Raw genomic sequence first — 24,172 nt, 5'->3', positions numbered from 1 at the left:
GCAATGGACAGAAATCAACGGAGTCTGGTGACAAAGGAGGCCAAGATCCTTCCAGGAGTGTAGTGCCGAGTAGTAAGTAAGTAATTAAGTAAGTAAGTAAATGTAAACAAGAATAAAATTTAAACCTCTTCATTGTTGAACATATGGTCTTAAAAATATGGTACAAAAATAACTGGCAGCGATGTTTTACTTTATTTAAGTTTAGGTATAATTACAAATAGTTGCAGCTCATATTGTCTGTTCGTTGTATTGTTACAAAGCACAAGGCCGCTGAATTTCTATATATTTTAAATTATCAATACACTGCTTATTTCTAGCGCCATACAGGCACATTATGCTGCGAAAGTTATGGCAGGTGGGATCTGTCAATTGAGTTATGTAAGTTACGGAAATTATTTCCAGCATTTGTTTGTTTTTACGACTATCAATGTAGAAATAAGCATTGAACCAAATGGTTCAAATGGCTCTGAGCACTATGGGACTCAACTGCTGTGGTCATAAGTCCCCTAGAACTTAGAACTACTTAAACCTAACTAACCTAAGGACAGCACACAACACCCAGCCATCACGAGGCAGAGAAAATCCCTGACCCCGCCGGGAATCGAACCCGGGAACCCGGGCGTGGGAAGCGAGAACGCTACCGCACGACCACGAGATGCGGGCAAGCATTGAACCAGATAAATTGTCTTTATTACACGATGTACAATTATGATAATTTTTAAAGTATTGTCATTTCATAAAACATCCAACAATACGTAACAAGCACTACACTTTGTTTCTCTTCCTAAGCCTCAGCTGGATACCGCTTTTCGACTTGAGGATGCCTGATCTGGGTTCGAAGGACAAATGGCGAACGGTCTTCTCGCACGGTTCTACCCTGTAGTTTGAGAGTATGTTTGCAAGGCCGACTTTGGTCTGTAGCAGTCCAAATCGCATACCTGAAACAATAATAAAATATTAATGTAGAAGGATGACTCCCGGAACTTTTTGAAAAGAATCACAGATTTTATCGAGAAATCGGTGGACATACAACTTCCTGGCAGATCAATGCTGTGTATCGGATCGGGACCTGAACCCAGATCCTTGCCATTAACGGGCAATGCTGTTGCCGACTGAACTATCCAGGAAGTAGGAGAATGGTGCTGGCAGAAGAGAAACTATGATGGATAGTCGAGAGTAGAGCCTAGATAGCTCACTTCGTAACAGCAGTGCCTATCGATGGCAAAGTTCTGGGTTCGAGTCCCGATCCGACCCACGGCTTTCATCTGCCAGGAAGTTTTGAATCGGAGTACTTCACTTTCCGCTGCAGACTGAAAGATTCGTTTTGGAGTAGTCATTGTTTGTGGAGGTTTAATGTCGGTCTTCTGTCAGATAGTACTAGCGGAGAGTATCTTAAATTGTTGATGCCCAGCAAAATTCCGCTGGAAGACTGAAGGTCATAGTGATACAGCCATGTTCAATTTGATTTAGATCCAACAACTTGCAGCGATTTAGCTGTACAACATATGGTCAATGGTTTATTTGACCGTGGTGGTCAAACGCTAACAGTAAAATACGCTGACCAGTTAGCTACAGATCACAGGAGAAAAGTATTATATCGCACAACTACAAAAAGATTCCATCGTTCTGTTTAGAGATAAATTACACAACGAACACTGGAAAAACTCCATAAAGCAGACCATGAATGTGAAAAATGTCGTTCTTTCTTAAACATATTCTTAAACATATTCCCACCAAAAACAAACCAAGCTAAAATTGAACAGAAGTTTGGATAGTGGATGGATAGCTCATCGTTTTAAAGTATCTTGTGCTAAGTAGAGAGAGCTCTACTTAATTCAGAGAACAAGCTGCAGTCAGAAACTGAAACTCCATTCAATAAAATCTTCCACTCGGTTATGAAAACAAAAGGAAACATATGTGCCATTTACAAAAACTGAGATACTACACGAATAAATCAAAACTAATTGGAATAATATTGAGCAAGAAACAAACAAAAACAAAGGCCTAAATGGAACCGTCACCCTAGAAAATAGCTCTGTTAGAAATAATTGCACTTTCAAGTAACTGGTCTCCACATTCAACGAATATCTCCTCACAGTGGCTGCAAACCTAGCACCCGTTAATAAATAACTAAATAAAGGTGCATTAGATTTACTTGTGCACACACTGCATGCACCAGCAACAAACATTGGTTTCAAAAACACAACTCCTAAGGAGATTACTAAATTCGTCAGGTCACTAAAATGTAATCATACTTCTGGCTATGTTGATGGTTCTAGAAGAATATTAAAATCGTCTGTTGACTTGATAGGATTAGTGCTAAGCTATCTTTGTAATCAATCAGTGACCCAGGACATATTTCCTGGTAGACTTATATGCCTTATGTAACAACCATCCATAAAACTGGAGATAATCAAACTATCTCCAATCACAGACCTATTTCACTCCTTCCAGTACTATAAAAAGTGTTTCAGGAAATGATCTATAGTAGGATATCGATACTTTTAGCTGAACAGAACTTGTTAAGGGCCTCTCACTTTGATTTTTGTAAAGATAGAGAAAGGAATATAAGACCTCAGAAATGAAGGCCCGGAAGAACCAAACAAGGAAAGTTATCCTGTTGGTGTATTTTGTAACTTGGCCAAAGTCTTTGTGTCAACCTCAAAATTTTACTTTGAAAACTAAAGTGTTACGCCATTAATAGCATCCCTCTGGCATCGATAGATTTACCTGCATAATAAAAAGCAGAGACTCATATTAACAGACTGTGTCACAGGTATGAAACGTCTCAGAACGTGACATCTAGGGTCTCACAAGGATCAGTACTCCGCCCACTCCTCTTCGGATACCACATAAATGAGTTTCCAATTACTTTAAACGTCTCAAGAACGAGATTTTCACTCTGCAGCGGAGTGTGCGCTGATATGAAACTTCCTGGCAGATTAAAACTGTGTGCCCGACCGAGACTCGAACTCGGGACCTTTGCCTTTCGCGGGCAAGTGCTCGACCATCTGAGCTACCGAAGCACGACTCACGCCCGGTACTCACAGCTTTACTTCTGCCAGTACCTCGTCTCCTACCTTCCAAACTTTACAGAAGCTCTCCTGCGAACCTTGCAGAACTATCACTCCTGAAAGAAAGGATATTGCGGAGACATGGCTTAGCCACAGCCTGTAAATTGACACACGTATACTAGTCGACAGTCGAAACACAGCCTCACCAGACTCAGCTCAAATGATAGCTGAAAAGATCTACCAATGGTCCACAGATAACAGTGTACGTCTTGATCTCCCAAAGACACATATTATTTGATTTCAAACAAGCAAAAATAACCTACTACCACCAGAAGTAGACATTAATGGCCATGCTCTAAATCGAACATCCTGTGTAAAAGTCCAGTTGGCTGCTAAGTTAAAAGGAGTCAACAGACAAACTAACCAATAAGCTCAGGTCAGCATGTTTTGACTATAGAAGCACCTCTCGTTGTACTGAACTACAAACAAGAGTGTTGGGTTGTCTTGCACTGTTTCACGCCTTGCTGTGATGTGGAGTTATCTTCTGGGGTGGTGAATTTCAAATAACTAAAGTGTTTTCTTCAGTAGAAGCGAGTCAGTTTCAGCTGAACTGCGACCTACACAATTATAATGCAAGACACAAAAATAATATTCATGTAGTCTTTGTCCCTTCGTCTACAGTTCAGTAGAGTGATGTACTCTGTTGCAGTGGTATTCGACAAGCTCCCATCTAACAGAAAGCAAGTTCAACCAGTCCAAAAGAACATTAGGAACATACCTCATGACTCAGTCTTTCTAACCAATAGTCTGGGAATTCTGACATTGCCCTCACAGTATGTATTTTCTTTAATGGCGTTTGTTGTTAGCAATATTAGCCTATTCCCAAGAGTTAGCAGCTTTCACTCAGTTAATACTAGGCAGAAATCCAATCTGCATGTGGAATGCACTTCCTTGACTCTTGTGCAGAAAGGAGTGCAGTATTCTGCTGCATCCATTTTCAATAAGCTACCACAAGAACTCAAAAATCTTAGCAGTTGCCCAAACTCTTTTAAGTCTAAACTGAAGAGTTTCCTCATGGCTCACTCTTTCTATTCTGTCGAGGAGCTCCTGGAAGAGCTAAAAAATTAAGCAAATTCCAGTGTTACATTGTTGATTATTTAAACTTACGACTTGTCACCTGAATATGTTTTTTTATATTTCATTTTATCTGTCTCTAATATCGTGTTATAATTTCATGTATTGACTCGTTCCATGACCATGGAGACTTCTCCTTAATTTGGTCCCACGGAACAATAAATAAATAAATAAAAATAAACATATTACCTGAAGATCTAGTTTCTTGGACTGAAAAGTTCCGTTATCTCCATGACAAGTAACAGTATTCATTGTGAAGTTTCGTGCCACGTTGTAATGTGCTGTTATAGGACTAAGTATTTAAAAATGTAGGCAATCTATCTTTTCCAAAATGTCAATGTAATCAGTAAAATATTAAGCTGTAAATAGGAGGTAAACAGTAGCTATTTAATGTAACTCAGGAGGTTTTAGCTGCTTTCTTCAAGTAGAGACTTTATTTTGAATTTGCTTAATTGAATTCAGCTGCCATAAGCATTAAGCGACGCGTTGACTGTTTACTGTTATACAGTATACGGATTAAGTTTCTGTGAGATTCGTGTCTCTTGTTGACACTGAATCGTTCAACATCCCTGAACACATGCCTGGATAGCCCTGCGTGCCAAACCGCCTTTTCTGGGATGTGGAGGTGCACCAGCCCTGTATCGAATCCGCCCAATGGATTAATGACGAGGCTTGGTATATCGGTAAGGCTGGATGTAGTCTTTAGGCTGTTTCCCACATCCGACTAGGTGAACGCTGGGCCTAGATTATTCGCAAGCATGTTGACAACTTTCGCTCACTTTAACATGGATAACACTAAATGAAAAAGAACAGACTCTCTCATGTCTACCAAAACGACTATCAAACATTTTATAATTTCTTTTTCGTTACACTTTGTAAGTGATTAAAACAGATGAAATACGCTGAGATGACAGAAATCATGGGATACCTCCTAACATCGTGTCGGACCTCCTTTTGGACAGTATAGTGAAGCATCTCGATGTGGCATGGACTCAACAAGTCGTTGGTAGTCCCCTGCAGAAATATTGAGCCATGCTGCCTTTATAACCGTCCATAATTGCGAAAATGTTCGCAGTGCAGGATTTTGTGCACGAACTGACCTGTTGATTGTGTCCCATAAATGTTCGATGGGACTCATGTTGGGCGATCTGGGTGGTCAAATCATTCGCTCGAACTGTCCAGAACGTTCTTATAATCAATCTTGAACATTGTGGCCCTGGGACATATTCGGGAAAGTGAAGTCCATGAATGATTGCAAATAGTCCCCAAGCAGCCGAACATAACCATCTCCAGTCAATGATTGGTTCCGTTGGACCAGAGGATCACAGCTCACACAATTATAAGAGCCACCACCAGCTTGCACAGTGCCTTGGTGAGAACTTGGGCCCATGGCTTCATGGGATCTGTGCCACACTCGAACCCTACCATCAGCTCTTATCAGGTGGAATCGGTACTCATATGACGAGGCCACTGTTTTCCACCTGGCTATGGTCCAACCGGTATGATCTCGCCCAGGAGAAGTGCTGCGGGCGATGTCGTGCTGTTTGCACACTCGTGTGGGTCGTCTGCTGCAATTGCCCATTAACGTCAAATATTGGAGCGCTGTTCTGACGGATACGTTCGTCGTACGTCCCACATTGATTTCTGCAATTATTTCACGCAGTGTTGCTTGTCTATTAGCACTGACAACTCTATGCAAACGCCGCTGGTCTGGGTCGTTAAGTGAAGTCCATCAGCCATCGCGTTGTCTGTAGTGAGGGAGAATGCCTGAAATTAGGTGTTCTTCGCATACTCTTGATATTATGGATATCGGAATATTGAATTACATAATTTCTGAAACCGTATTGAATTATATAACAATTTCTGAAACCGAATGTTCCATACCTCTAGCTCCAACTATCATTCCGCGTTCAAAGATTGTTAACTTCCGTTGTGCGGCCATAATGACGTGGGACACCTTTTCACGAGAATCACCTGACTACAGATGACAAACTCCGCCAATGCACTGCCCTTTTATACCTTGTGTAGGCGATACTACCGGCACCTGCGGTCCATTGATGCTGACCGGGCCAAATATCTCGCGAAATAAGCGTCAAACGAAAAAACTACAAAGAACGAAACTTGTCTAGCTTGAAGGGGGAAACCAGATGGCGCTATGGTTGCCCCGCTAGATGGCGCTGCCATACGTCAAACGGATATCAACTGCGTTTTTTTAAAATAGGAACCTCCACTTTTTATAACGTATTCGTGTAGTACGTAAAGAAATATGAATGTTTTAGTTGGACCACTTTTTTCGCTTTGTGATAGATGGCGCTGTAATAGTCACAAATATAGGGCTCACGATTTTAGACGAACAGTTGGTAACAGGTAGATTTTTTTAAATTAAAATACAGAACGTAGGTACGTTTGAACATTTTATTTCGGTTGTTCCAATGTGATACACGTACCTTTGTGAACTTATCATTTCTGAGAACGCATGCTGTTACAGCGTGATTACCTGTAAATACAACGTTAATGCAATAAATGCTCAAAATGATGTCCGTCAACCTCAATGCATTTGGCAATACGTGTAACGACATTCCTCTCAACAGCGAGTAGTTCGCCTTCCGTAATGTTCGCACATGTATTGACAATGCGCTGACGCATGTTGTCAGGCGTTGTCGGTGGATCACGATAGCAAATATCTTTCAACTTTCCTCACAGAAAGAAATCCGGGGACGTCAGATCCGGTGAACGTGCTGGCCATGGTATGGTGCTTCGAGACCAATCCACCTGGCATGAAATATGCTATTCAATACAGCTTCAACAGCACGCGAGCTATGTGCCGGACATCCATCACGTTGGAAGTACATCGCCATTGTGTCATGCAGCGTAACATCTTGCAGTAACATCGGTAGAACATTACGTAGGAAATCAGCATATATTGCACCATCTAGATTGCCGTCGATAAAATGGGGGCCAAATATCCTTCCTCCCATAATGCCGCACCATGCATTAACCCGCCAAGGGCGCTGATGTTCCTCCTGTCGCAGCCATCGTAGATTTTCCGTTGCCCATTAGTGCATATTATGTCGGTTTACGTTACCGCTGTTGGTGAATGACACTTCGTCGCTAAATAGAACGCGTGCAAAAAATCTGCCTTCGTCCCGTTATTTCACTTGTGTCCAGTGGCAGAACTGTACATGACGTTCAAAGTCGTCGCCATGCAATTCATGGTGCATAGAAATATGGTACGGGTGCAATAGATATAGTATTCTCAATACTGACGTTTTTGGGATTCCCGTTTCTCGCGCAATTTGTCTGCTACTGATGTGCGGGTTAGCCACGACAGCAGCTAAAACATCTACTTGGGCATCATCAATTGTTGCAGGTTGTGGTTGACGTTTCACATGTGGCTGAACACTTCTTGTTTCCTTAAATAACGTAACTATCCGGCGAGCGATCCGGACACTTGGATGATGTCGTCCAGGATACCGAGCAGCATACACAGCACCCGCCCGTTGAGAATTTTGATCACAATAGCCATACATCAACACGATGCCGACCTTTTCCGCAATTGGTAAACGGTCCATTTTAACACAGGTAATGTATCACGAAGCAAATACCGTTCTCGCTGGCGGAATGTTACGTGATACCACGTACTTATACGTTTGTGACTATTACAGCGCCATCTATCACAAAGCGAAAAAAGTGGTCCAACTAAAACATTCATATTTCTTTACGTACTACACGAATGTGTAATAAAAATTGGTGTTCCTATTTCTAAAAACGCAGTTGATATCGGTTTGACTTATGACAGCGCCAACTAGCGGGCCAACTATAGCGCCATCTTGTTTCCGCCTTCAAGCTAGACGAGTTTCGTTCTTTGCAGTTTTTTCGTTTGATGTTATTTCTTGAGATATTTGACTCGGTCACTATCAATGGGGACCACCCTGTATAATGTGCCTTTCGCTATCTCATGACTTGTTTGCCTCAGCGCAGGTTACTGAAACGGTATGAGATTCAATTTCCAGAGGAAATAATAATAATTTCAGTCAGAGGTAGTCCATTATAGAAATGCTGTATTCAGTTTTTAAAGTTTCGAAACGGTTGTACAGAAAGTTAGAGTGATTACGCAGAGCGTTGACTCAAGGCTACGAGAAGCACCGTGTGCGTAATACGTCATCAGATCTGATATGGAGAAATATAATGAATGCGAGAAAGACAAAAATGAATCAAATGGCTCTGAACACTATGGAACTCAACATCAGAGGTCATCAGTCCTCTAGAACTTAGAACTAGTTAAACCTGAATAACCTAAAGACATCACACACATCCATGCCCGAAGCAGGATTCGAAACTGCGACCGTAGCGGTCGCGCGGTTCCAGACTGTAGCGCCTAGAACCGCTCGGCCACTCCGGCCGGCCGAGAAAGACAGTTGATCTAAATACATACACTTTTAGCTCTGTCCGTGACTGCCCTGTCTTCATAAGTGACATCAGCGTGGTGAAGTGATGAAGAAAAGGTGATAAAATTATGTCATAGAGACAGACACAAAGGGTATGTACAGCGAAAACGGAATGGGGAGACCAGAATAACATCCAAAAAGAGAAAAGAAACACATTTATGAATAATAAGAGGGGATTATTTTACTGTAGGATGCAAATGGAAAGCCTACTTGCGTCGAAAGAAATTTGGCTTGGGAGGAAATTACCGGGTCTGCTGCGGCACCGTAAGGATATAAAACTAGGATCTTTGTTGTAATCTGGAGAAAAAACTGAAATAACGTCTTGGAAGCGCTTCGTCGGTATTCCAAATACAAATTACCGGTTACATAGAAGAGAAGAATAAGCACATCATTAAGTAAAACCTCAAATTAACCATTGACCAAGAACTGGACCTGCATAAGAGGTGGTCGAGACTATCTCAGACTATTCTGGGTCTGTAAAAATAGCCAGAGACCATCTTGACCTACTCGTAGATGGGTCTGATACGCGAGTTCTGCAGCTACTGCGTAGAAAGCTAGAAGCTGGTATAGTGAATACAGTAGTCGCACACATAATCCAATTTCCTTGTGTAAACCGTTTTTACTTTGCACCTACATTCACTGAAACTCTTCTAATCAGCAAGAGGTGTTTGGCTCTCTTGAACGCACTGCCCTCCAATTCTCCTTGGATATTTGCACTTCTACAGGTCAAGTGAACGCAAAAAGGGAACGAAAACGCCAAACGGTGGTCCCGTCGGTGCAAGACGTCATTCTCCCTTTCACACATACTCCGACGCAAGCGACAAGCGAACCTCTTGGGTGACATGTATCTCAGGTTTGTGGATGGTGTTAATGAGACGGGATTCAGCGCACTATAGTCAGGCTACAGATCGCATTCTGTTGCACACTGACCTATGCAGTTGCGTGGGCCCTCTCCGAACGGCAGGTAGACGTAGGAGTGCCTCTGGGACTTCTGCTCTTCAGAGAACCTCTCGGGGTCGAAGAGCTCGGGGTCTGGATAGAACTCTGGGTCGTGGTGCAATCCGTACACAGGTATCATAATAGAGGTTCCTTCGTCCAGGACTACGTCGCTGTCAGGAATCTTGTACTCAGCATTACACACTCTGTTCAGTATCGGGACTGGCGGATATTTCCTCAGAGTTTCTGAAACAGAAACAACAGAGTAAATTAGCTTGCTGTAAATTATAAGCCATTGTTTTAAGTATTATTGACACGAAGAAACAAAGTTCTGCATCTTACATCCCTGTGCTGCTGAGACAGGATGCTGCTCATTGATCAAATTATCTAGGATCTGTCAACATTCCATTAACTACCGCTTATAACATAGTAACGATATTGTTATGACGCTAGAGGATTAGATTAGATTAGTACTTGTTCCATAGATCATGAATACGACACTTCGTAATGATGTGGAACGTGTCAGGCTAATAAAAGGTGTCTATACAAGATATTACATTACACAAGATATTACATGACACTTAATTTTTTTTTCTTTCTTTTTGTGGGGGTTGGGGAAATTCCCCACTTACTATATCCAAAAATTCATCTTATGAGTAGAAGGAGTTGCCATTAAGAAATTCTTTTAATATCCTTTTAAATGCTATATGACTATCTGTTACACTTTTGATGCTATTAGGTTAGTGACCAAAGACTTTTGTGGCAGCATAATTTACCCCCTTCTGAGCCAAAGTTAGATTTAACCTTGAGTAGTGAAGATCATCCTTTCTCGTTGTGTTGTAGCCATGTACACTGCTATTACTTTTGAAATCGTTCGGATTGTTAATAACAAATTTCATAAGTGAATATATATATATATATATATATATATATATATATATATATATTGTGAGACTGCAATGAAGATCTCTAGCTCTTTAAATAAGTGTCTGAGTGTCTGCAGGATGATCTTGGATAAGCTCCACCAATTATTCTGATTACACGCTTTTGTGCAATGAACACTCTTTTACTCAATGATGAGTTACCCCAGAATATGATGCCATACGAAAGCAGAGAATGAAAATAGCCGTGGTAAGCTAATTTACTGAGATGTATATCCCCAAAATTTGCAATAATCCTAACAGCATAAGTAGCTGAATTGAAACGTTTCAGCAGATCCTCAGTGTGTTTTTCCCAGTTCAACCCCTCATCAATGCATACATCTAGAAATTTTGAATATTCTACCTTAGCTACCGATTTCTGATCGAAGTCTATGTTTATTAATGGTGTCATTCCATTTACCGTGTGGAACTGTATGTATTGTGTCTTGTCAAAGTTTAATGAGAGCCCATTTGCAGGGAATGATTTTCCGAAAAACATCGTTTACAATTTCACCAGTTAATTCTTGTCTGTTGGGTGTGATAGCTATACTTGTATCATCGGCAGGTCTGAAAAGGGATGTCTAGCACTCTGTCACCATCATATTATAGTTCCTGGGTCCTTCTAAGTGACAGGAGGACGGGTTCATGCAGATAAAAGTCTCCGCTCAGTTATACGGGGTAATTCAGGAGGAATAGTTAATTATTTAGGCGATGGTAGCGCGGACTAATTCGAATAGACCATTCCGTATATCTTATGTTCAGTTTTTACTGATAACAGAGATCAATCAGTTAGAATTTAAATCAAGCAAATACTTACAGAATATGTTAAGCAAAGGTAAATCATTAAGTTGGAAGTTGATTTTCGTAAATTCCACCACCAGCTTTATTGTACAGGGTGAAGCAGAATGAATATTAGGATATAAAAAGGACAGAACTTCGAAAAAATGTTAAGTTTATTGAAACACAAATTGAAACAAAGAAAAATAATTGCCATTACATATAAAATGCAGTGTGTAGAAAAAATGCCGTACTTGGAGGTCGGCATGCGATTCCTCATCCAGTTTCAAGACAAAAGTTTATCTAACAAATTCAGATTGGATGCACATGAATGAAAGCGAGCATCTGGCAATAGTGTAACATGGTGCAGCGCATCGGAATATACAGAGCAGTGTGTAGCACCCCACACTGTTATACCAGCCGTCGTAGCTCACTGACAAGGGAACCTCCCCATCGCACCCCCCTCAGATTTAGTTATAAGTTGGCACATTGGATAGGGCTTGATAAACCGAACACAGATTAATAGAGAAAACAGGAAGAAGTTGTGTGGAACTATGAAAAAAATTTGTAAAATATACAAACTGAGTAGTCCATGTGCTAGATATGCAACATCCAGGATTATATGAACTCCGGAGCGCCGTGGTCCCGTGGTTAGCGTGAGTGGCTGCGGAACGAGAGGTCCTTGGTTCAAGTCTTCCCTCGGCTGAAAATTTTACTTTCTTTATTTTCGCAAAGTTATGATCTGTCCGTTCGTTCATTGGCGTCTCTGTTCACTGTAATAAGTTTAATGTCTGTGTTTTGCGACCGCACCGCAAAACCGTGCGATTAGTAGACGAAAGGACGTGCCTCTCCAATGGGAACCGAAAACATTTGATCGCAAGGTCATAGGTCAACCGATTCCTCCACAGCAAAACACATCTCATATATTCTATACAATACGGGTGACGGCATGTGTGTCACATGACAGGAATATGTTGTCGACCCACCTAACTTGTACACTTAGCGAATGGGTAAAAAGATTCTTCTACCTTGCCCGATTTAGGTTTTCTTCTGGATGTGATAATAACTCCCAAAAAAGTGATGAAAACATAAGAGTTTGTCACATAAACTGAAAATAAAAAATTAAAATTTTCACTCGATTCCCTCGAGTGAAAATTTTAATTTGAACCTACGACCTCTCGTTCCGTAGCTGCTCTCGCTAACCAGGAGACCACGGCGCTCCTTGACTCCCAGTGTACTTGATGTTGCCTATCTTCGCATGGACTACTCCGTTTGTATATTTTACTAATTTTTTTCATAGTTCCACACAACTTCTTCCTGTTTTCTCGATTGATCTGTGTTCAGTTTTTCAAGGCCTATCCACTGTGCCAACTTATAACTAAATCTGAGGGGGGTGCGATGGGGAGGTTCAAAGAAATCCGATAAGAATGCTTTTCGTCTCCTGTAGCATTGCCTTCGGGAAACTGGTAATCCGCGCCCACAAATAATCGGCAGAGGTCGTCCAAGGACAGAAACAGAGGACGCGATTTTTGAAACCGTTCACCAGTCACTTCGGCAAAGTATCCCTGGCATTGCAAGGAAGTTCCAGATATCTCAAAAACTGGTTGTTGAAGTGTTGCACTATGAAAAACTACAACCGTATCATTATACATTAACACAACACCAGCGGGCTGAAGACCGCATTCGACGAGTACAGTTTTGCGAAATACTTTTACACTAAGTGGAAGATAACGAACATTTAATAAATATCGTGATATGGACTGACGAATCTAGCTTCACTCGTGAAGGTATTTCAAACCTCCACAACAGCCATTATTTGTCGAACACAAGCCATGCGTCACCCATGAACGTGACTTTCAGGATTCTTTTAGCGTAAACCTGTGAGTTGGAAATCGTGGGAGGAGTCCTTTTGGGCCATTACCTATTACCAGACAAATTTAATGCACCTCTGTATCGTACGCTTCTTTGCAATACTTTGCCTGACGCATTATAAAACGTTCCACTTTGTGTTCGGCGACAGCTATGGTGTCAGCATGATGGTGCACCACCACACATTGGAATGGATGAGCGTAACTATTTAGATGAATTGTTCCCAGGGGAATGGATTGGTCGGGAGGCCCAATATTCTGGAGCCCATATTCTCCGGCCCTTAAACCACTACATTTTTATTTGTGGAAACACTTAAAAGAACAAGTTTGTGGTACTCCACTCATGGATATATACGACCTAATAGCTAGCGTGCATGCTGCTTCAGCAATGGTGTATTCAGATGTGTTGCATAGGATCCACCAAAGTATGATCCAGTGAGTGGTGAAGTGTTCATAAATGCAGCGTAGTCAGTTTGAACAACTTCTCTAAACTGAATACTCCTTGTACGTGCTGTGAAGACAAGTCTGTTAAGTCAAATGTACAGAATGGAATTATTGTGGGAGGAATAATGTGCAATCTAGTGCAGCTTAGCTGTCGTGTTTTTTGTACCTCATTGGATACAGATCATGTTACTGTATCTATTACTACTTTTTATTGGATTTATTTGTGTCATGGACGAAACAGAGTGGTCGTTCACGTCTGTACGAGATTCACGTTATGTCTTAATGTTTCAGTACAGGTAACAGTAACGGAAAGAAGTACACAAGATACGGTATCGTGGAGGTGTACACTGCATATAGTTTTTTGCATTAACTGAAACTGTTTTGCGCGAACGCGACTCGAGCATCGGCGAATCTGTGTGTCCATTGCCTCGTCTCACTGAGCTAATAGCACATCTCCGCCACAGTGCAGAGTTCATGTTCCTGTTCATGGTCAGGCTGCAGGCAATTACAGCATTGCCAGAGCCTCGTTTTTTAAATCGTCTTTCAATTGAACCTTTTGGTGGGACGAGTTTTTGCTAGATACAGCTTTGTCTTGAACAAGGATGATGTATCGCATGCCAACCGCCAAGTGCGGCATTGTTTCTTCACTTTGTATACCCTATACTTGGTTTTAAATATACCCGAATATAGATGGTCGCCATTCCATTCCGTGCATTCCTCGAGGCGGTGAACGAAAGTTTCCGTCACACAGTTCAGCATATTCGGTGGGATCTCCTCCACAGCTATTCTTGAGTTCTGCCATAGTACGAGGAAGTGTAGCGTACACTTGACTCTTCAAGTATCCCCGTAAAAAGAAGTCTGGTGCAGTCAAATTGCGTCAGCTGCTGGCCAATGAATGTTTCAAAATGTCGACCAAGTAAATTACTCCACAAGATATTCATGAACTGGCGGGACAAATGAACTGTTGCCGCATCCTAATGAAACCATATGTCGTTGTCCAGTCTTGGACGGAGGAAGTCACTTAACATTTGGACAAAGCGATTGCTAGTAACCTTTACTGCATGTTCGCAGTGCACTGGTTTATCATGTAGCAGACGAGGATTAGCTTTGTTGTGTGGCGTCCACTAACTGTAATTCTGTTTGTTTACACCACCGTCTACATGAAAATGGCCTCATGGAATTCCGGTACATTGTGCCTACGGGTCGGCTGCTGAAAGTGCCAGGGAGCGCAAGGCGAACGTTCGTCGGACAACTTTGTATTGTTTGTTTAGTTTCTATATGAAATGCAATTTGTACGGGCGGAAGTGCAAGTTGTCACGGATGATGAGTTCCTGGGAACTATGTGACATTATTAGCACCAAACCGTGTCTGGCAGCAGAATGGTGAGGATTTCGGATGAGTGCGGGAGGCGCTTCGTCCTCATGCACTGTGGTCCACTGTGTTCTTCATCGCCTTGGACTTCTCTTCTTTGCGCAGTATACAGTAGTCCTGAACTATTGCATTTCAACTCGAAATGGCGACGAAAGAGTCACTGAGCTGTAATGGGAGCCTCGTTATTTCCGAAATACGCCTCGGGGGCAAGTGCTCAACACTCTGAACTTCAAAAGCCCATACATACAGATGGCCGTCCTTCCTCAATGTAGCGCCTGCATACTTATTTCGTGCAAGCGCAACAGCGACCCCGTACTGCGTGACTCAGATTCTACTATTCACTCTGCTGCCCTCTGTACCTTCTAAGTCCCTTGACAACACCACGTGTACCTGAATTCGTCTTAGGCCTGCTTTACACTGACATCGCTGTTCAATATCTGAACGATCCATTAGCCTCTTATGGTAGCCGAAGAAAACATCAGAAGCCAAGCTCTCTAAAAAAGCATTTTTAAAATTTCTTGTGACCGGTTTCGACAAAGCTGTAGTGTTATCATCGGATCTGCAAGACGATGAACCACAGTTGATAGGAAAATGTTTTACAAACATGATTTTATCACTTGATAAACTGGCGTGTTGCGTAGTCTGTGGAAATATAACATACATTATGCTTCCGAATTTTTACGTGTCCATCAGTGTTACAAGTTTCTTCACGTTGCGTATGTACACCCCACAAACATGAGGATCACTACAGATAGGCATGTCAAATGTAAAGGTATTAGGTCGAAACATAGACATAACTAAACAGAGTCGATTTCAAGTGGTCATGCTCACTTCGAGCTAGCAACTGACAGAAATGGTGTAAACACAACGACCTCCATGTGCATCCGCGAGGTGGCACTGTACCGCTTGACTGGATTATCGTCTTGCATATAGCATAAAACATAGATACATAATTCCATAAATTCGTTAATATATTATTAAGCCACCCCGGCCGAGCGTCTGAAGGCGCTACATCTGGAACCGTGTGACCGCTACGGTCGCAGGTTCGAATCCTGCCTCGAGCATGGATGTGTGTGATGTCCATACGTTAGTTAGGTTTAAGTAGTTCTGAGTTCGAGGGGACTGATGACCTTAGAAGTGAAGTCCGATAGTGCTCAGAGCCATTTGAACCATATTACTGAGGACCATGTTATTTACATTATTACACGGTCCAAGTCAGAGAAATATAGGAATATTTACGTATAATTAATTTATGCACCTTTGATAATTTCGTAGGGTAAAGTATGTATGACATACGTTAGGGAACAAGAATTAGGCTCGTAATATGCTAAATGTAGATAAAAATTTCGAAAGAGATTCTGCAGGCAGGATGTCCATTCTTGTGTACTCTTCGTGATGTTCTCCATAAATACGTTTCAAATTTTTCATCATAAGGGCTAGACATTACATTTTTTATTTTATAAAAACAGCGCTATGCAGACTATATTATAAGCAGATCACCGTTAAAAGTATAATGGCAACCTTACATATTTTAACCTTGGAAATACAATGTTCATTTATGTCGCGTACGCCACCCCATCAACTGTTGTCCATCCCCTAGCTCTCTAGCAGATCCAATGGTGAAAGAATACCTCTGTGGAAACCGGTCATCAAATAAAATGCTTTTTGAGCGATCTTGGCTTGTGTAGTTTTCTTCGGTTACCATCACTGGATATCGTCCTTATACTGACCACGTCAGGAACCTTTTTTCTTTTATTTTTTTCTGTAATCTTCGACTTTCTGCCATTTCCACATATAAAAATTTGAAAATCCCCTGGTGGCGCAGAATCGTGATCGTTTAAGCCGATCCGTCAACCGTGCAGTGTTAGGTGTAGATGATGTGTCACCTGATTATTGGAACTGCAGAGGCCCCGTCATACTGGAAGAATACCCCGTTCCTTTTGGCCAAACGACCCTTTATGGTGCCCGTGTGCTATCCTTAGCAATAAAACAGAACCTCTCATTACGTGCTGCAAGCGGTTTCAAGATCTCAGCAGACAGAAGCGGGATAGTCCAGCAGAAGCTAAAATGGGCAAGGCTGAAGCTAGAATTCTGAGCTGACAAGAACACGGCTGGAAATTAAGAGGGTTCTGGAGGTTCTTCAAGCGAAGAACTAGGTTTGATATCACAAATTTTAATATACCAAACATTAATTAGATTATTTACCAAGGAAAACAGCCGTATGCTTTGAGAAGTTATTTTATTTAGACAGCCAGTTGTGGCATCTCAATAATGGCATCTTCAGGTCCCTATGCAATTCTTATATTGACAATCAGATATATCATTACTTTCATAGTGGAGCCATCAGTATCTGGATCCCGTGAATTCATCTTTGGAGTCTTTCCTTCGAAGACTTGAGGACAATTCCAGGTGTGTGGACAGGATCATTTTTATGCAAGATTATGCTCCTCCGCACATTGCATGGTCAGTGAAGCGGCTGTTGAAGAGACATTTCGAAATTGCTAAAATTATCAGCTGCCATTTTCCTAGAGCCTGGCTGTCCACGTCACCTGATCTTAGTCTATGTGCCTTCTGGCTCTGGGGTTATATGAAAGATGTTGTGTACAGTACTCCAGTTACGAAGATAGCTGAAATGGGGGCACGCTTTGTGCAAGGCATTCTGAACGTGACCCCAGAGACACACAGATCTGTTGTGGGACATGCTGTTTCTTGATTTCATAATGCAGAGAACGGTGGACAGCATACTGAACATATCTTGCACCAGTCTGACGACGGTTAGAAACCGTCGTCATTTTGTTTTTCATGTACTTTTTGATCCCAGGACAATTAAAAACCACCGAGCGAGGTGGCGCAGTGGTTACACACTGGACTCGCATTCGGAAGGACGACGGTTCAATCCCGCGTCCGGCCATCCTGATTTAGGTTTTCCGTGATTTCCCTAAATCACTCCAGGCAAATGCCGGGATGGTTCCTCTGAAAGGGCACGGCCGACTTCCTTCCCCATCCTTCCCTAATCCGATGAGACCGATGACCACGCTGTCTGGTCTCCTTCCCCAAACCAACCAACCAACCAACCAATTAAAAACCGATGTCATTTTGCTTTTTATAAGAGTTTTTGCTTGAGGAGACTCAAAACCGATTTTCCCCATCCAGTGTGGTACGATGTTGCTGTGGTGGACGGACTTACCTATCATACAGTGTCGCAACTGTTGACTGCCAAACTTGTGCAGTGATGTACACTGAACAGTGCGAATGGTGTAATGCGTAACTCAAACCATGTCTGTCGTATTGCAATTAATCTGACATTTGTAGCCGACCCCATTTACTATAAGACGCTTACAGCGCCATATGTTGGTAAAACTTCCATTAATTCGTTTTTCTCTATGACATTTCCCCTGTTGGTTCAAATGGCTCTGAGCACTATGGGACTCAACTGCTGAGGTCATTAGTCCCCTAGAACTTAGAACTAGTTAAACCTAACTAACCTAAGGACATCACAAACATCCATGCCCGAGGCAGGATTCGAACCTGCGACCGTAGCGGTCTTGCGGTTCCAGGCTGCAGCGCCTTTAACCGCACGGCCACTTCGGCCGGCTCATTTCCCCTGTGTCAATAATATGCTCTTCAAATTTGAGATCATTCTGAGCAGTGGTTCCCTTTCTACAGCATTTTGAAACTGGAACTGCCCACCGTTTCAAAAGGAAAAGGCCGTTTACTTCTCCTGGGTAAGTGATACAGGAGTGAGCTGTTGTTCAGGTACTATTGCACCAGGAATCGTCGGTAATCCGAGTCAGTGTACTGTTCGACAAGACTGCCCAAAGAGCCACTCCCACTCGATTCAGTTTGAACCAGCGGATATTAAATTACACCCACTGGTGTTCTAGCTCTCAAACAGGTGGCACTATTAATCAGCAAGACACATTAACGCTGCTTAGTTTGTACCGGGTGATCAGAAAGTCAATATAAATTTGAAAACTGAATAAATCACGGAATAATGTAGATAGAGGGGTACAAATTGACACACATGCTTGGAATGACATGGGTTTTTAGTAGAACCAAAGAAAAATACAAACGTTCAAAAAATGTCCGACAGATGGCGCTTCATCTGATCAGAATAGCAATAATTAGCATAACAAAGTAAGAGAAAGCAAAGATGATGTTCTTTACAGGAAATGCTAATATTTCCACCATCATTCCTCAACAATAGCTTTAGTCGAGGAATAATGTTGTGAACAGCACTGTAAAGCATGTCCGGAGTTATGGTGAGGCATTGGCGTCGGATAGAGCTGTGGGTCGATCACGATACACTTGCGACTTCAGGTAACCCCAAAGCCAATAATCGCACGGACTGAGGTCTGGGGACCTGGGAGGCGAAGCATGACGAAATTGGCGGCTGAGCACACGATCATCAGCAAACGAAGCGCGCAAGAGATCTTTCACGCGTCTAGCAATATGGGGTAGTTTTTTTTTTTTTTTTTTTTTTGTTCTAACAAAACCCCATATCATTCCAAGCATGTGTGTCAATTTTTATCTCTCTATCTACATTATTCCGTGATTTCTTAAGTTTTCAAATTTATACTGACTTTTTGATCACCCGGTACATTGCACATACTTAATTGATAACGTTCTTCTGTTTGGAACGAGAACAAAATTTGATTTTTCACTGTGGTGAATAGTTTTAAGTTTCTTAGAAATCGTTTTATTTGTTATGATAACGTGTAGCTGTCACCCAACGATATAGATAGTGTCACGTGACTGTTCACTGCCCGGTCTTCTTGTGACTGTACATGCTCGTGACCAGCGCTGCCAGCTAACAAATACAGTTACTAGATTCTGCCAAGTCTTTCTGTAATGCAGCATAAGGAAAATCCATCTTCTCGTAGCCCTATTACACGACCTCGTTGAAGCTCAGTGACGTGTTTATAATGCCTTAACGTCTTTCTTGACTAAAATTAACTCACCACGTTCACTCTCAAAGATAACTAACGCGCCCGACCGTCAGAGCATGTATCTAAAACAAACGTGATTTGAATCCTAATAGCAGTGGTAATAGCGCCACTCTCACGCGACTGCTGCGAAATTTGAATAGAGATCATCTTTCAGATGTAGAAATTTATGTCGCCCGATTTTTTTTTCCATCAGTGTACGTATAAGGCAAAAACACTCAATAAAGTATGATTAATAAAATGTAAAATATAGATGCAACGTGTCACTTAGCCTACTGGATAAAATTTGTAATATAGTTCATTAGAGGGCAGACAGCGTGATCGCAGGAAAACGATTTTTATTTACTCATTTATGACATCAGTAGCCTCTAAAATAGCAGTTATAGATTAGCCATATAATTACAGCTACCGTGAACGGAAGCAACGAGAATGACCAGTGTTTCGTATTCTTTTATTTTTAATCAGCATAATAGATTTATATTCGTACTTGTTTACTTTCAATGAATTCTACTGTTTTGTTTCTTTTTAATAAAAAGAAATACAAAGCTTGTGCTTATTCAATCTGTTCCCTCCTGATGGAAGCATTTAGCCCATACATATCATCTTTCTCGTGTCCCTATTTCGACATTTGAGTGCTTCGGCAATTTTCGTACAATCATAAGCGCTATGGATTTTTTGGATCCCCCAAGCATTTGTGATATCCATATTCTTCTATCACGAACATCACATTGTATCTAGATCAATCCATCGCTCACGCAACTCACCTTAAAAACAAAAGTAATTCACACGAGCTGCGCGTGGTAGTTGAGCGGTCTCAGGCGCCTTGTCACGGTTCGCGCGGCTGCCCCCGTCGGAGGTTCAAGTCCTCCCTCGGGCATGGGTGTGTGTGTTGTCCTTAGTGTAAATTAATTTAAATTAGATTAAATAGTGTGTAAGCTTAGGGACCGATGACCTCAGCTGTTTGGTCTTATAAGACCTTACCACAAATTTTCCAAATTCACGCGAAACAGTAGACGAATGCGTTTTAGCCAAAGGAAACCGTTTTATTGTGTTTTAATCCTCTTATTTTAACATTTTATTGGCAATAAATTACATGTCTGTACTTTTTAACATGATTTGGCTAAAGAACAGGAACATGGCAGCTGACAGCCCCCGCTCCCTCTCCCTCCCCCCCCCCCCCCCCCTCACCGCTGCTCTTAAAGGTTGGGATGTGAATGAAATTATCATTATTTACGACAGCAATATTTACGACAGGAAGCACACGAAGTTTATCAGAAAACGCTGTGTTCTAATATGGTGGTAGGAAGCTACCGACATTCGACTGTTGTCGCGAAATTCTGCGGAACAAGCTAAAAAGTAATTAGCAATTAGAGCGTTGATTTCATAACTATTAGTTCACGATTTTTGCTTCTGAAGGATCAAAATAATACATAATGATATTTTCGTTCTCGATAGAAAAAACGGCGTTATTCGCAACTGTGCAGCTTATTTAACTTGTGACGAAGTTTTGAGAGAACATATCACACACTCATACATACCTGCGACTACTTTGTCGAGATAGGGCATACTGCTTATAGAATCATAGGTGACTTGTCCCTCGTGCTGCTTGAGGACTGAATCAATCTCGCCCTGCAGACGCGCTTGGATGTCTGGGTGGTGAGCCAGCTCGTGGAGGGCGAAGCTCATGGCGGTAGACGAGGTCTCGAAACCCGCGGCGAAAAACACGAACGCCTGGGCTGCGACTTCGTCGATCGATAACTCTGAAAGAGATCGGCAATTTTTACATTTATCTCCCTATTTATAAAGTTTGCAGAACCAAAGTATGAACGTACGAGGGTAATCCCAAAAGTAAGGTCTCCTATTTTTTATAAGTACATAGTCCTGTTTATTTCTACAATGGTTTACATCAGTTTACAGCATAAACACTTAGCTATTTTTCGACATAATCACCATTTCTATCGATGCATTTTTGTAGACGCTGTGGCAGTTTTTGTATTCCCGAGTCATACCAGCTCGCCGCCATGCTGTTCAGCAAGCTATGAACTTCTTCTTTCACCTCGTTGTCGGAGCTGAATCGCTTTCCAGCCAAATGTTCTTTTAACTTAGGGAAGAGGTGATAATCACTGGGTGCCAAGTCAGGCCTATAGAGTGGGTGGGTGATTATGTTCTACTGAAATTGTTGCAGGAGAGCAACGGTTTGCCGAGCGATGTGTGGGCGAGCGTTGTCATGGAGAATGTGTACGTTCTTGCTCAACATTCCTATTCTCCGGTTCTGAATTGCCCGTTTGAGTTTTTTCGGAGTCTCACAGTACCTGTCAGCGTTAATTGTGGTCCCAGTGGGCATAAAGTCGACCAACAATACCCCTTTCCGATCCCAAAAAACGGCTGTCATGACTTTACCGGCAGATCGTGTTTGTTTGAATGTCCGCGGCTTTGGCGAAGAAGGATGTCGCCACTGGCGTGATTGTTGCTTGGTCTCAGGTGTAAAGTGGTATGCCCAGGTTTCGTCACCCGTGACAACTGAGTCCAGAAAGTTGTCCTGTTCGGCTGCAAGGCAGTGAAGAAATGCGCGGGAAGCATCAACTCGTTGCCGCATGTGGTTCTCAGTCATCATGCGTGGCACACATCTTGCGCACACCTTCCGGTAGTTCAATGTTGTCGTTAAAATTCTGTGAGCGGTGCTTCGTGAAACCTCAGGAGCCAACGTGCAGAGATCATCCAGGGTGATCTGCCGTACTTCACGCATGCTTTGCTCAACCTTCAATACTGTCTCCTCAGAAATTGACGGTCTCCCGCTCCTTTGTTCGTCGTGAATTTCGGTCCGACCAACTGCAAACTTTATACACCACTCACGAACATTTTTCACACCCATGCACGACTCACCATACACTTCTGTCAATTGGCGATGGATTTCAATCGGCGAAGTGACCTTTGCGTTCAAAAAACGAATAACTGAGCGCAATTCGCACATGGCGGTAACATCCAATGGGAGCTCCATTCTCAACGGCTGCCAAGCCAAGACTGAGCGCCTCAGCGCGGCGTACGCATGTTTACACACAGCGCGTGAAGCACTCTTCATAACATTGTGACCAATTGCCACAAAAACAGAGTTCTGTACTTATAAAAAAATAGGAGACCTTACTTTGGGATTACCTTCGTAGTATTCTTGGTCTGTTCGTAGAAGCTGTTCAGGCCGGAAAGTAAATACTGTTTCTTACGTTTTATAGTTCCATGTCCAGTATATCTACATTTAATTTTCTCCACTTTAATCGTAATCGAATTAGAATCCGCAAGACGTGACGTTTGGGCACATAATCCAGGAATCGAAATCATCATACCTGTTAATGGTTGACTGAGCTACCTCATGTCCACATGGTTTACTTAACGGCTGTGCTATGCGTCGATTCCCTAATTATATGCCTGAAGAAGAAGCCTTGTGCCTTTAAAATTGACTGCAATTCAAGCGGAAAGTAACAGATGGAGTTGTCAGGACACAGAAATAAAAATGGGAATGTGTACTATCTTTTCCCGCTGTGAAAAGAAGTGGAGTGCATTCTATCATAGAAGATCGACGAATGCAAGAATTGTTAACTAATAATGACTTATGTTTTTTAAAAAAAGGGCTAGATCGCTGTACAAGAATCACAACTTTACGCTGTTGATTAATTTTCTTCTGTATTTGTTCCTTAGCTGTCAATGCTTTTTGCCTACTGGGTTTCGGATCAACTGCTGCCGCAGTTCGCTTCTACGACTCCGTAGAGGAATCCGTCATTGGCTGTTTGTCGTCACACGCGGTAAACTGTGACGTCAGAACTATACAAACACTAGTCGTGTACTGTAACACATTTCTCAACAACTGCGGAACTTAACAGAGGAAAGCTGTGAAAGCTGTCTATTTGCTATAACAGTGAACACCGCTGTTACAAGTATTCGTGTTTTCTGGTGTTACTTTCTTTTCCGGGTAATATTCGAACGCTTGAATGTTCACACACACACACACACACACACACACACACACACACACACACATACACAAAAGATGATGTACCTCATATTCAGATGTTATTGACCTCATAAAGTTGCAAGAAAGAAATAAGATAAGGGCCTGATACCTTGTCGACATATTCGTTACAGGTCGAACACAGCTAACCTGGACTCGGGTGGGGAAAGATAAAAAAGTTAACAACAGTTGCCTCTGCCATATTGGCTCTCAAAGACGTAACATATTTCTCTAACAATAAACTGAAAAATTTTATGTATTATTTCTCAAGGCAACATCGCTTCTTCTCAACACATGCCAATCGTACTGGGATG

The 24,172-nt window shown here is 42.0% G+C and overlaps 1 protein-coding gene across 1 annotated transcript in view; it reads right to left on the bottom strand.

Moving 5' to 3' along the window:
• Positions 1-668: 668 nt before the first annotated feature.
• The window catches only part of LOC126484083 (cytochrome P450 6k1-like), a 66,129-nt gene continuing 42,625 nt past the window's right edge, over positions 669-24,172 (bottom strand). The window contains exons 6-8 of the mRNA XM_050107454.1: positions 21,397-21,618; positions 9,527-9,778; positions 669-938 (exon numbers count right to left, since the gene is read on the bottom strand). Coding sequence (XP_049963411.1) covers positions 766-938; positions 9,527-9,778; positions 21,397-21,618 — 647 coding nt within the window. The 3' untranslated portion in view covers positions 669-765. The remainder of the gene's footprint in view (positions 939-9,526; positions 9,779-21,396; positions 21,619-24,172) is intronic.

Source organism: Schistocerca serialis, chromosome 6 (genome assembly GCF_023864345.2).
Source record: "Schistocerca serialis cubense isolate TAMUIC-IGC-003099 chromosome 6, iqSchSeri2.2, whole genome shotgun sequence".
Taxonomy (NCBI): Eukaryota; Metazoa; Arthropoda; class Insecta; order Orthoptera; family Acrididae; genus Schistocerca; species Schistocerca serialis.
Note: the sequence above shows the minus strand (reverse complement) of the source record. Positions and strands in the feature narration are given on the sequence as shown.